This window comes from Oncorhynchus tshawytscha, linkage group LG18, assembly GCF_018296145.1.
Source record: "Oncorhynchus tshawytscha isolate Ot180627B linkage group LG18, Otsh_v2.0, whole genome shotgun sequence".
In the NCBI taxonomy this organism is placed as follows: Eukaryota; Metazoa; Chordata; class Actinopteri; order Salmoniformes; family Salmonidae; genus Oncorhynchus; species Oncorhynchus tshawytscha.
In genome coordinates, this window is record NC_056446.1 from 34,816,158 (window position 1) to 34,830,890 (window position 14,733).

Genomic DNA, 14,733 nt, shown 5'->3' on the forward strand with positions numbered 1-14,733 from the left:
TCCTTCTCTGGGAGTTTGGCTCTGTTGCTCAGCTCCCCTGGCATCTGTCTGTCTATGTGGGTCCGTGTGTGTGTCTGTCTGTCCATCTGTCCATCCATCAATCCCTTTGTCTTTCTGTCTGTTTGACTAGCTCTCTTTCTCTCTCTTTCCCCAAAGGAGCCAGGCCAAACACATGAAGTAAGACAGGAGGACGCTAGAGGAAGTGGTTACACGTACAGACCAGGGGGGACCAGCAGGGGGCTAGGAGTGGAGAGGAAGACGACACAGTCACAAAGAGCAAGAGGTGGAGACCCTAGCAGGACAGGGCTGGAACAACAGCAAGGGGCGTCGGTCATGCTCTAGCACACGGAGAGGAGGCTGAACCTCACCAGAGATACACTGCCCCAAAAACCCTCCTCTCTCTCACCACCTCCCTCCCACTGCCCCTGCACTGCGGTGCCAGTGAGGATGCCCAGGCGGCTATTGTGACGGGTCGCGACGGTGTGTGTAGGTGGGCAGGCTGAGCTACGATGCGGCCCTGGGCGGGCTCCTGGCGCTGGGTTACCCTGGTACTGCTGGCGTGGGGCACGCTGCTATTCTACATCGGAGGCCACCTGGTGAGGGACAGTGAGCACCCAGAGAGATCCAGCAGAGAGCTATCCAAGATCCTTGCCAAGCTGGAACGCCTCAAGCAGCAGAACGAGGACCTACGACGCATGGCTGAGTCCCTCAGGTAACTACCTACCTGAAGGGAGATGTGTGTAGAGGGGTAGAGGTATGGGGGAGGTGGGATTGTGTGTGTGCGTTTGTGTGCGTGTGTACTTCCATGCGAGTGTGTGTGTGTTTACTTGCATGCGTGTGTGTGTGATGGCGTACGTGCTTGCATTAGTCATAAGTCCAGCCATAGGTGCAGCTTTCAGTTCCCCCCTGTGATATTCTCAATTGCTTTGGAATACACACACACACACACACACTCTTCGGACAGCTGGTCTCCGATTAAATCCCTTGCTTTTGTAATTATTCAATATTGTCTGGAAAACAAAGGTAGGATTCATGGCACCAAAACATGTACATCTTTCAGACAGACACTGTCCAGATGGGTCTCAGTCAGAGACAGTGCTGGTCAGACACTGTCCGATGGGTCTCAGTCAGAGACAGTGTTTGTTGTTGAACATTCAGACAGACTCTGTCCAGATCTCAGTCAGAGACCTTGCTTTTGTAATTATTCAATATTGTCTGGAAAACAAAGGTAGGATTCATGGCACCAAAACATGTACATCTTTCAGACAGACACTGTCCAGATGGGTCTCAGTCAGAGACAGTGTTTGTTGTTGAACACATCTTTCAGACAGACACTGTCCAGATGGGTCTCAGTCAGAGACAGTGTTTGTTGTTGAACACATCTTTCAGACAGACACTGTCCAGATGGGTCTCAGTCAGAGACAGTGTTTGTTGTTGAACACATCTTTCAGACAGACACTGTCCAGATGGGTCTCAGTCAGAGACAGTGTTTGTTGTTGAACACATCTTTCAGACAGACACTGTCCAGATGGGTCTCAGTCAGAGACAGTGTTTGTTGTTGAACACATCTTTCAGACAGACTCAGTCAGTGTTTGTTGTTGAACACATCTTTCAGACAGACACTGTCCAGATGGGTCTCAGTCAGAGACAGTGTTTGTTGCTGAACACATCTTTCAGACAGACAGTCTCAGTCAGAGACAGTGTTTGTTGTTGAACACATCTTTCAGACAGACACTGTCCAGATGGGTCTCAGTCAGAGACAGTGTTTGTTGTTGAACACATCTTTCAGACAGACACTGTCCAGATGGGTCTCAGTCAGAGACAGTGTTTGTTGTTGAACACATCTTTCAGACAGACACTGTCCAGATGGGTCTCAGTCAGAGACAGTGTTTGTTGTTGAACCGTTGTTCTGGGTCCAGTCAGTCTAATTTGTTATAGCAGTAGGGTTGTTCCTTTTGCGTCTGGGCCTTTAATAATTTAAGAAGAAACTGTGCACTTTAAAAGCCTGTAATATTAAATAAAGGGCCCTTTAATATAGACGGAGAATTCAATGCATCTGATTTTTAATTTGAATAATGACTTGCTAAATTACCAAAATTATGCATTTTGCATCTGTCAACCCTGTGTCACTTCTAGGAAGATATTCATCCACATTATCCCAAAGGTTTTCACTATCATTGTAAAGCCCTCGTTAATTTGTTGCTATGACAAAGTCATCTCTGGAGATGACTATTCATTTAATGTGAACAGCGATTCATTTCCGTCTGTCCCTCAGTTTAAGGTCAACCCTGTCATGTGAACTGAACTCTCGTTTTAATATGATGAAACTATTCCTTTAAAAAAATACATTTTCAAAAGAAACATCTAGTCAAATCAGGTGAGCTGCTTCTACTCTTTTGGGCAATTTTCTGGTGTTTTGTGGTGGAAAACGGAGCAGGTCATGCATAAAGCGTCAACCCTGTTAACCATACAGTATAGACAGCACTGGACGCTGTCCATTCCTCCTGTCACAAGGGGATTAATGGCTGATTTAAGAAGAAATCATCAACCCTGTTATGGTCAAGTCTGTTACGGTTAACCCTGTTATGGTCAACTCTGTTACGGTCAACTCTGTTATGGTCAACCCTGTTATGCTCAACTCTGTTACGGTCAACCCTGTTATGGTCAACTCTGTTATGGTCAACCCTGTTATGGTCAGCCCTGTTATAGTCAACCCTGTTATGGTCAACCTTGTTATGGTCACGTCTGTTACGGTCAACTCTGTTACGGTCAACCCTGTTATGGTCAACCCTGTTACTTGCTATCGTAATGTTTTTATTTAACCTTGAGATGAGAAAACTACTTTTTATGAAATAGAACATGTGTTCTTTATGACAGTGAATGAAAATGAGGTGAAATCGAAAGTTTTTTGGGGCCAAAATTACAGTTCTCAAAAGGCACCGATTTCCGATTTGGTGGAAGGGCTCTGTACAGGAGCAGTGTTGCCATACTGTGTCATAATGGTACTGCCTTTCTGCCCTGTGTGTGTGTGTGTGTGTGTGTGTGTGTGTGTGTGTGTGTGTGTGTGTGTGTGTGTGTGTGTGTGTGTGTGTGTGTGTGTGTGTGTGTGTGTGTGTGTGTGTGTGTGTGTGTGTGTGTGTGTGTGTGTGTGTGTGTGTGTGTGTGTGTGTGTGTGTGTGTGTGTGTGTGTGTGTGCGTGTGCGTGCGTGACTATGATCATGTCACTGTGAAGTGGATGACATGGCACACAACAAGAATCAGCATCTCCTTTATGACATCATTACATATACGTACATTTGCATGTACAGAAGTGTTACACAGTAAAATGCTGCTACCACAATAAACAAAATACAGACAGACGATAAACAGACTAAATGTATAGACGCAGAATGTACACAAACACACATAGCATGTACACTATCGGCATTGTACAGTAGACGGGCCTGAGGAGGAAGGCAGCCATTTACTCAATATCTCACACCTTCGCTCCATGAACTCCCACACTCAGCATCCCCCTCCCTGATTTGAGTGACAGGCCAACAGCCCACCCACCACCAGTCACCCAGCAGCACTAATGATTTGGGTGAATACAGGGTCGGTGTGGCGATCCGCCTCTGGGCTCCGCCCTCTCCACAGCTGTCAATCACCTGGAGATGATGACACACGCAGGCCAGATGGCATGACGGGCGAAAGAGAGATAGAGATAGAGAGAGTGTGTGTGTGTGTGTGTGTGTGTGTGTGTGTGTGTGTGTGTGTGTGTGTGTGTGTGTGTGTGTGTGTGTGTGTGTGTGTGTGTGTGTGTGTGTGTGTGTGTGTGTGTGTGTGTGTGTGTGTGTGTGTGTGTGTGTGTGTGTGTGTGTGTGTGTGTGTGTGTGTGAGAGACCAGCCTGAGGGATAATGATCAATCCCCAGGCATGTGGATGGAAGGAGGGAATGAGGGAGGGAGGCGAGGGATGATGGACGAGGTGAGTTCTGGACCATGCAGAGATTTAAGGGGTGGTGGAAGGGGGAGAGGAGTGGAGGCCACCATGATAGAGGTTTTAGGCTGGGTTTTCTGTAAAAGCACTTTGTGACATCTGCTGGTGTAAAAGGGCTGTATAAATACATTTGATTGATTGATAAATTGATTGATTGATAAATTGATTGATAGGGGGTTAACATGGGCAGAAGGGAAAGAGAGTGCAAGGAATAACAAATAGGAATGAAGAGCAATAGAAAGACAATAAGAAAGAGCTGAATGGTTTCATTGGTTTTTCTCCACAGTGTCTATTGACCGTTATCTGTCCATTAGACGTGTCCTCTCAGTGATGTGTTATCTGTCCATTAGACGTGTCCTCTCAGTGATGTGTTATCTGTCCATTAGACGGTCTCCTCTCAGTGATGTGTTACCTGTCCATTAGACGGTCTCCTCTCAGTGTTGTGTTTTCTGTCCATTAGACGGTCTCCTCTCAGTGATGTGTTATCTGTCCATTCTCCCTCTCAGTGTTGTGTTTTCTGTCCATTAGACGTGTCCTCTCAGTGTTGTGTTTTCTGTCCATTAGACGGTCTCCTCTCAGTGATGTGTTTTCTGTCCATTAGACGGTCTCCTCTCAGTGATGTGTTTTCTGTCCATTAGACGGTCCTCTCAGTGATGTTATCTCCAGTGATGTGTTTTCTGTCCATTAGACGGTCTCCTCTCAGTGATGTGTTTTCTGTCCATTAGACGGTCTCCTCTCAGTGATGTGTTACCTGTCCATTAGACGGTCTCCTCTCAGTGATGTGTTTTCTGTCCATTAGACGGTCTCCTCTCAGTGATGTTATCTGTCCATTAGACGGTCTCCTCTCAGTGATGTGTTACCTGTGTTTTCTGTCCATTAGACGGTCTCCTCTCAGTGATGTCCATTAGACGGTCTCCTCTCAGTTTTCTGTCCATTAGACGGTCTCCTCTCAGTGATGTGATGTGTTTTCAGTGATGTGTTACCTGTCCATTAGACGGTCTCCTCTCAGTGATGTGTTACCTGTCCATTAGACGGTCTCCTCTCAGTGTTGTGTTTTCTGTCCATTAGACGGTCTCCTCTCAGTGTTGTGTTTTCTGTCCATTAGACGTGTCCTCTCAGTGTTGTGTTTTCTGTCCATTAGACGGTCTCCTCTCAGTGATGTGTTTTCTGTCCATTAGACGTGTCCTCTCAGTGATGTGTTATCTGTCCATTAGACGGTCTCCTCTCAGTGATGTGTTATCTGTCCATTAGACGGTCTCCTCTCAGTGATGTGTTATCTGTCCATTAGACGGTCTCCTCTCAGTGATGTGTTACCTGTCCATTAGACGGTCTCCTCTCAGTGATGTGTTATCTGTCCATTAGACGGTCTCCTCTCAGTGATGTGTTATCTGTCCATTAGACAGTCTCCTCTCAGTGATGTGTTATCTGTCCATTAGACAGTCTCCTTCCAGTGATGTGTTATCTGTCCATTAGACAGTCTCCTCCCAGTGATGGCTGAGAGACACTGTCTGCCTCCGCTGGCTGAGAGTCACTGTCTGCCACCACTGGCTGAGAGACACTGTCTGAGAATCAGAGATTACGCTACAGGAGAATCAGAGATTATGCTACAGGATAATCAGAGATTACCCTACAGGAGAATCAGAGATTATGCTACAGGAGAATCCGAGATTATGCTACAGGACTGCTTTGCTAGTGCGGATTGGGACTTTGCCAATAACATTCACGAACTAACCACCTCTGTCACCGGGTTCATTAGGAAATACATTGGTGACGTAATCGCCACACTTAAGGTTCACTGCTTCACCAATCAAAAGCCCTGGATTAACACTGAGGTTGGTGCTAAAATAAAGGACAGGGCTACTTCTTACAGGGCTATCACAGACAACCCTGAGGCTACAGCTGAGGACAGGAACAAGTACAACAAGTCCCACTATGACCTCTGCAGAGTCCTCAAAGGAGCAAAAAGGACAATATAGGAAATTATATGAAATCGTATTACACAGATTCTGACGCCCGCCAGATGTAGCAGGGCCTAAAGTCCCTTACGGATTACAAAGGAAGACCAAGCCGTGATCTGCCCAACGATGTCTCTTTACCAGACGAACTCAATGCATTTCATACACGCTTTGACAATATCAACAGCGTGCCGGATGTGAGGGCTGCCACCAACCTAGAAGAATGGGTGATCTCGCTCTCCAAGGGCCACTGACCCAGAAGAATGGGTGATTTTGCTCTCCAAGGGCCACTGACCCAGAAGAATGGGGGATCTAGTTCTCTAAGGGCACTGACCCAGAAGAATGGGTGATCTCGCTCTCCAAGGGCCGCTGACCCAGAAGAATGGGTGATCTCGCTCTCCAAGGGCCACTGACCCAGAAGAATGGGTGATATCGCTCTCCAAGGGCCACTGACCCAGAAAAATGGGTGATCTCGCTCTCCAAGGGCCACTGACCTAGAAGAATGGGTGATCTCGCTCTCCAAGTCCGACGTGAGTACCAAGTCCGACGTGAGTAAAGTCATTAATCAGGTCAATACCCCCAAGGCCATGAGGCACAATGGTATTCCATGGCGCATTCTCAGAGCAGGCGCAGAACAGCTGGCAGGTATATTCATGGTAATTATTATTTTAAAACAAGTTTACCACCTTTTTCTACGACCGTGTCTCATTGCTGCAACTCTCCAATGGGCTTGGGAGAGGCGATGGTCGAGTCATGCGTCCTCCAAAACATGACCCGCCATACCGCACTCCTTAACACCCGCCCGATTAACCCGGAAGCCAGTTGCACCAATGTGTCGGAGGAAACGCTGTTCAACTGACGACCGAAGTCAGCCTGCAGGCGCCCTGCCCGCCACAAGGAGTCACTAGAGCGCGATGAGTCAAGTAAAGACCCCCCCCCGGCCAAACCCGCCAATTGTGTGCCGCCCAATGAGACAGCCTGGGATTGAATCCATGTCTGTAGTGACTTAAACTGCCTATTCATTGTAGTTTTCAACCTCTCCTTGCCTCAGTCTGTAAGCTCCACATGTTTTAAAATGATCACCATCATTCCTGTTCCCAAGAACTCCAAGGCTTCGTGCCACAACAACTACCACCCTGTAGTACTCACTTCTGTAATCATGAAGTGCTTTGAGAGGCTGGTTACGGCACACATAAACTCCACCATCCAAGACAAACTATACCCACTCCAATTCGCATACTGCCCCAACAGATCGCATAGACAACGCAATCTCAATTGCACTCCACACTGCCCTTTCCCACCTGGACAAAATGAACACCTATGTGAGAAAGCTGTTCATTGACTACAGCTCAGCGTTCAACACCATTGTCCCCTCCAAGCTCATCACACAGCCCAGTACTTCACTGGGGCTGATCTCCCTGCCATCCAGGACCTCTATATCAGGCAGTGTGGAAGAAAGGTCCAGAAAATATTTAAAGGCTCCAACCTGTCAAGCCATAGACTGTTCTCTCTGCTTCTGCCCGGCAAACAATACCAGATCAACAAGTCTGACACTAACAGGCTCCTGAACAGATTCTATCCACAAGCCATTAGACTGCCAAATAGGTACACAGACTGTCTGAGTTGACCTTTGTATTTTATTCTTATTTTTGCCTCTATGCACACTGACAGAGCACTACACATTACACACACTGATACTCCAACACACACTCCATCATTTGTTCACACACACACATATGCTCATACATTTATACTGACTCTACACACACCCACTCACATACAATCCTCATATATGCTGCTACTCTGTTTATCATATATCCTGATACCTAGTCCCCTTACCCCTATACATATCTACCTCTATCACTCCAGTATCCCTGCGCATTAACAATATGTTACTGGAAATGACCCTGTATTTTACTAGGTAAGTCAGTTAAGAACAAATTCTTAATTTTAAGGACAGCCTAGGAACAGTGGGTTTCTACCTTGTCAGCTCAGGGGTTTGAACTTGCAACCTTCCAGTTACTAGTCCAACACTCTAACCACTAGGTTACCCTGCTGCCCTAGTACATTTACCCCATACATATCTAACTCTATCACCCCAGAACATTCAGGGGCAGAACAACAGATTTTTACCTTGTCAGCTCAGGGATTCGATCTAGCAACCTTTTGACTACTGGCCCAACGCTCTAACCACTAGGCTACCTGCCACTCCAATATAGTATATAGTATGTTTATCCCTATACATATCTACCTCTATCCTTCCAGAATCACTGCATATTGTAAATGTGGTTCTGGAACTGACCCTGTATATAGTATGTTTACTCGTGTTCTTCTGATTTATTATATCTAGCGTGTTTTCGTTTTACCTTGTTATTTTTAGTACTACATTGTTATTGATTACTGCGTTGTTGGGGTTTGAGCTGTCAAGAAAGGCATTTGACTGTAATTGTGACATTACAACTTTAAACTGAAAGTTGGCTGAGAGAGACTGTTTTCCTCCGCTGGCTGAGAGAGACTGTTTGCCTCCGCTGGCTGAGAGAGACTTTTCCTCCGCTGGCTGAGAGAGACTTTTCCTCTGCTGGCTGAGAGAGACTTTTCCTCTGCTGGCTGAGAGAGACTTTTCCTCCGCTGGCTGAGAGAGACTTTTCCTCTGCTGGCTGAGAGAGACTTTTCCTCTGCTGGCTGAGAGAGACTTTTCCTCCGCTGGCTGAGAGAGACTTTTCCTCTGCTGGCTGAGAGAGACTTTTCCTCCGCTGGCTGAGAGAGACTGTTTGCCTCCGCTGGCTGAGAGAGACTTTTCCTCCGCTGGCTGAGAGAGACTTTTTCTCCGCTGGCTGAGAGTCACTTACTGGGCTCATTTACTGGGTACTATCATTAGCCCAGCATGATTCCACTGAACAGACACTGCCTGCTACTGCTGCCTCCAGACTGAACTCCCATCGACCTGGTTGTCTCAGGGAAGGCAGGGGGCCTGACACTAACACTAGCCCCATTGTGAGAGCTGTCTGTGGGCACGACAGGTCATTCAGCCTGGCCTGGCCTGGAGAGATGAGCTGGAGAGTCTGGCTGTGGATTAGCGCCGACTCCTCGCCTAGTCATTTAGGGAATCTGAAATGTCTGCGGTGGTTAGTGGATTATCTAACAGAGAAATAGGTTTGAAGTAATAGGTTATCAAGTACCAGTTGGGATTTTAACGCTACACTACCTAAGGGATAGTCAGAGAGACCGTCTCTTTCACATGCTCTCTCTGTATCTGTCTCCCTCTCTCTCACACACATACACCCCCTCCACACACACACACACATGGCCCCAGGCCTCTTTTCCATAAATGTTCCTCCTTGATGTAACAGTAATTGCGTTTTTGTAGCCCCACGTTCATCTGCAGGATCCCAGTAGTAATGTCTTTAAAAAAAGCAGAAAAAGTTTGTGAAATATTTTTCACAGGGATATGCATGCAGTTTCCTACCAATTTATACAAACTATTTCACCTTTCCAAAGTGACATTTTTTGACGATGTCTTGACTGCATGTATCTTCACACCCCAGAGTTAATCCTTTGTTGAGGCACCTTTGCCAGCCGTTACAACTGCGAAACATTTTTGAATAAGATTCGACCAACTTTGACCAATTCGTAGGACAACATATATCCATTGTTTTTGTCAATACGTATTGTTTACATTTGGTTGGGAAACACTGATGGACAGCAATATTAAATCAGGATTGTGACTGGACCATTCAGGAAGCATCAACACCTCATGGAAAGCCATTCTGGTGTGTCTTTGTCCAGCTGAAAGATACATCTCTATCCCACGGTGAGGATTTAAGAAGACTGAGAAAAGGGAAAGGGGATACCTAGTCAGATGTACAACCGAACGCATTCAACTGAACTGTGTCTTCTGCATTTAACCCAACCCCTCTGAATCAGAGAGGTACGGGGGGCTGCCTTAATTGACATCCACGTCTTCGGCGCCCAGGGTTTCCTCTAACTTTTTACCTGGGCTATGTTCCTTTAATATTTATTTAGATCCTGGCAAACTTTCCAGTCCCCACCATTGCTTCGCTGATAATTGTCTTGGCTGTGTTGTATTGCGTGTGTTTGTCTTGTATGGTCATGTACCTCCTCCTCAGTTAGTTATTGTTCTCTTGTCACTGTCCTTATTGTCTTGTTTTGTATTTTGTTTAACAATAAGAGATCAAATAAAACAAAAAGATTCATATTCTATAAAAGCCTACGTGAATGTCTATCTGAACATTCTGCATGTTGCATCAACCTGAGCAAGCCTCCAGTTCTCTCCTGGGATATGATGAATAAATGAAGGCCCTTCTGCCAGTGTGATCCTGTGATGAACAATAAGACGGTGGGCTCTGGGAGTTTCCTTTCATTGTCTTGTCACAGCACAGCTAGAACTGGGGGTGTGTTCAGTGTGGTGAAACTTTTTCAGAATGTTACACATATCCATTTTATGAATAGGCTTGAATGTTTCTAACGGAACTTTCTGTAACGTTACACACTTCTGACTGAACTGACCGCTGATGGGTCTTCCTCACAGTAATATCACAGGGGATTTTCTAAAGGTTAACCTTGTCCCATATTCACTGTCATTCATCATTATGATGTCAGTGTGTCTCTGTGTGTATGTGTGTGTGTATTTCTGTATGTGTGTCTCTGTGTGTGTTTCTCAGTGTATGTGTGTGTGCATGTCTGTGTGTGTGTGTCTCTGTGTGTCTCTGTGTGTGTGTGTGTGTGTGTGTGTGTGTGTCTCTGTGTGTCTCTCTCTCTCTGTGTGTGTGTGTGTGTGTGTGTGTATGTATATGTGTGTATCTGTGTGTTTTCTAAATGTTAACATTGTCCCTTATTCACTGTCATTCATCAGTATGTTATTCATCCTTCTGTTATTCATCAGTCTGTCATTCATCCTTCTGTCATTCATCCTTCTGTCATTCATCAGTCTGTTATTCATCCTTCTGTTATTCATCAGTCTGTTATTCATCCTTCTGTTATTCATCAGTCTGTTATTCATCCTTCTGTCATTCATCAGTCTGTTATTCATCCTTCTGTTATTCATCAGTCTGTTATTCATCAGTCTGTTATTCATCAGTCTGTTATTCATCAGTCTGTCATTCATCAGTCTGTTATTCATCAGTCTGTTATTCATCAGTCTGTTATTCATCAGTCTGTTATTCATCAGTCTGTCATTCATCAGTCTGTCATTCATCAGTCTGTCATTCATCCTTCTGTCATTCATCAGTCTGTCATTCAGCAGTCTCTCATTCATCAGTCTGTTATTCATCAGTCTGTCATTCATCAGTCTGTTATTCATCAGTCTGTCATTCATCAGTCTGTTATTCATCAGTCTGTTATCATCAGTCTGTTATTCATCCTTCTGTTATTCATCAGTCTGTTATTCATCATCCTTCTGTCATTCATCAGTCTGTTATTCATCCTTCTGTTATTCATCAGTCTGTTCATCAGTCTGTTATCATTCTGTTATTCTCAGTCTGCCATTCATCATTCTGATGTCTGTGTGTGTTATTCATCAGTCTGTTATTCATCATTCTTCTGTTATTCATCAGTCTGTTATTCATCAGTCTGTTATTCATCAGTCTGTTATTCATCATTCATCAGTCTGTTATTCATCAGTCTGTTATTCATCAGTCTGTTATTCATCAGTCTGTTATTCATCAGTCTTATTCATCAGTCTGTTATTCATCCTTCTGTTATTCATCAGTCTGTTATTCATCAGTCTGTTATTCATCAGTCTGTCATTCATCAGTCTGTTATACATCCTTCTGTTATTCATCAGTCTGTTATTCATCAGTCTGTTATTCATCAGTCTGTTATTCATCCTTCTGTTATTCATCAGTCTGTCATTCATCAGTCTGTTATTCATCCTTCTGTTATTCATCAGTCTGTTATTCATCAGTCTGTTATTCATCAGTCTGTTATTCATCAGTCTGTTATTCATCAGTCTGTTATTCATCCTTCTGTTATTCATCAGTCTGTTATTCATCAGTCTGTTATTCATCAGTCTGTTATTCATCCTTCTGTTATTCATCAGTCTGTTATTCATCAGTCTGTTATTCATCCTTCTGTTATTCATCAGTCTGTTATTCATCAGTCTGTTATTCATCAGTCTGTCATGTATCAGTCTGTCATTCATCAGTCTGTTATTCATCAGTCTGTGTTTCTTAGCTTAGTTCCCAACTGAGAGGAGAGGGTCAAGGGAGGGGAAGCTGCAAAACAGTGTGTGTGTCTGTGTGTGTGTGTGTGTGTGTTTGCGCGTGTGTGAGTGTGTGTATGTGTGTGTCTGTGTGTATGTGCGTGAGTGCATAGTATGTGTGCATGAGTCTGTGTGTGTTTGCGCGTGTGTGAGTGTGTGTATGTGTGTGTCTGTGTGTATGTGCGTGAGTGCATAGTATGTGTGCATGAGTCTGCGTGTGTGTACATATGGGGTGGCAGGGTAGCCTAGTGGTTAGAACGTTGGACTAGTAACCAGAAGGTTGCAAGTTCAAACCCCTGAGCGGATAAGGTACAAATCTGTCATTCTGCCCCTGAACAGGCAGTTAACCCACTGTTCCTAGGCTGTCATTGAAAATAAGAATTTGTTCTTAACTGACTTGCCTAGTTAAATAAAGGTTCAATCAAATACATTTAAAAAAAGTGTGTGTATTATAATGAAGATAAGGTAATAAGGTTATTTCTGCATGATGTTCCCCACTCAGGGAGTAAATTGAGTTTGCATTCCTTGATGACTCATTAGCCTTTGTCTCTCTTGATGCATGTACTTAGAAGCTATTTATATTTTCTTATAAATATGAATGTATTAGATAACGTGTGTGTGTGTGTGTGTGTGTGTGTGTGTGTGTGTGTGTGTGTGTGTGACTGTCCTCGTGGGTACCGAAAATACGTAAAAGTCCCCACAAAGATAGTAAAACAAGAAAAATTACAGAGGCCATTTTAAGATTAGGGTTAAGGGTTAAGGTTAGGGTTAGGTTTAGTGTTAGGAGTTAGGATTAGGCTTAATAGTTAATGTTAGGAGTTAGGATGAGGGTTAAGTGCAGGAACAGATTGGGAATGAAAAATGGCCGGCTAGAAGGAGCACATATTGGCACAATGGCTCTGGCATCAAGGTGGCAAGGATCTCTGGAACCATCTGACAAGTAAAACAAATAATACAGGAAGACATGTGTTGGTGAAAAGACTGGTGAGCAGGAAAGTCATAGAATACAATTAAAATAAACATGTTTCCTACCTCCTTAAATGAGCAGTTTCTGCAGCAGCTGACATCTCTCAGCAGTGCCATCTATAACCAGGTCACGGTCCAGGGCCATTAAAGCATCTCGCTCAGTAGCCATGAGCATAAAAGCCTCCAGGTGTTGTTCAGATAGAGTGCTCCTGAGCTTACTCTTGATGAATTTCAGAGTAGGGAAGCTCCGCTCGCAAGCTACTGTACCTGAGTTACTGACAGGGTAAGTATGAACTTGTAAGCAAGGCCCAGGATGTGATGCGTCGGTCAATAGGTTGTACTGACTAAGAGTACTGTAGCAACACACTGGACAGTCCTTGCAAGATGAACAGCTCTTGTTCACCATCTCTACCTTGTCTTCATTTCATTCAGGTCCATGATCCTCCATAGTCCTGGTTGTGTATTCTTCAAATCCCCATTGTTTTAACCTAAACCACTGTTCTGCCAGACTCATGAGCTCACTCTGTAAATTGGCCACCGTTGCTCTGCTGTCAAATTTGATCAAACATTTGCTTAGTTCTTGATTGGCACTGGATGTTAACTGACTAAAGTTCTTAGGGTCCAGAAGAGCCATACAAAGTGCCGTTACTCAGAAATCGCAGATGGATGGTATCTATAACTGTATCCAGAATTCGATTATGGACACCAATCATGTATGCACTCTCTGCCCCAGTAAATGTCTAATCTAGTGCCATCTCTCCAGGCGTGATTTTCTTCTTTCGAGCCCTTTTTGGCAGAGTGGTCTCTAACTCCATCTCTGTTTTCTCATCCCGTTCCTGCAACTTCCTGTCTGAAGCTGCCTTGAGTTTTTCAAAATCTCTAGCCATTCCTTTCAGTTGCTCTTCTGTAGACACAACCATACGATGCGCAGACGGAATGTCCATTTCACTTGTTTGAAGATATTTTGAGACTGGTGAGGTGACCTGAAATATTCTGAGTAATATCTGAGCTTTAGGTATTGTTTCATACTTCAGAAACCCCTCAAAGTATCCCCGTGCCTTGACCCGTGCAGGGGTGTTGATGTTTTTCTGATCTTGTATGGTTGAAAGAGTGAGAAGGACATCAACATACAGACCCTCATCTGGATTTCCAAAAGCTCCAAAGACCTTCTTTAACTTCTTTAAGGCACTGTCTTCAGCCCAACGGCGTGTCTCACCAGTTGGAGCAAGACGTCTGTGTCAGGCATTTCCAAATACCTGAAGGTACCATGTTCATCTGTACAAACAATAGTACGCAAGTATAAACACCATGGGACCACGCAGCCGTCATTCCTCTCAGGAGGGAGATGCGTTCTGTCTCCTAGAGATGAACGTACTTTGGTGCGAAAAGTGCAAATCAATCCCAGAACAACAGCAAAGGACCTTGTGCTGGAGGAAACAGGAACAAAACTATTGTCGTGACTTTGTATTAGTTAATGTGACGACTGCTGCTCATCGAATGATTAAAGGTTTCTAATTGCGTGATTAAATGAATCAAGCAATTATTAACTCATTAACCTGGGGCACCATGGGAAAATTAGTTTTTATTGAGTTTCTATTTCCCAAATTAACTCAAA

General features: G+C 44.5%; 1 protein-coding gene across 1 annotated transcript in view; it reads left to right on the forward strand.

The window, feature by feature from the left end:
• The window catches only part of LOC112237275 (alpha-(1,6)-fucosyltransferase), a 189,347-nt gene that overhangs the window by 123,457 nt on the left and 51,157 nt on the right, over positions 1 to 14,733 (forward strand). Inside the window, exon 2 of the mRNA XM_042300977.1 lies at positions 157 to 712. Within this exon, the coding sequence (XP_042156911.1) occupies positions 510 to 712 (203 nt within the window). The 5' untranslated portion in view covers positions 157 to 509. The remainder of the gene's footprint in view (positions 1 to 156; positions 713 to 14,733) is intronic.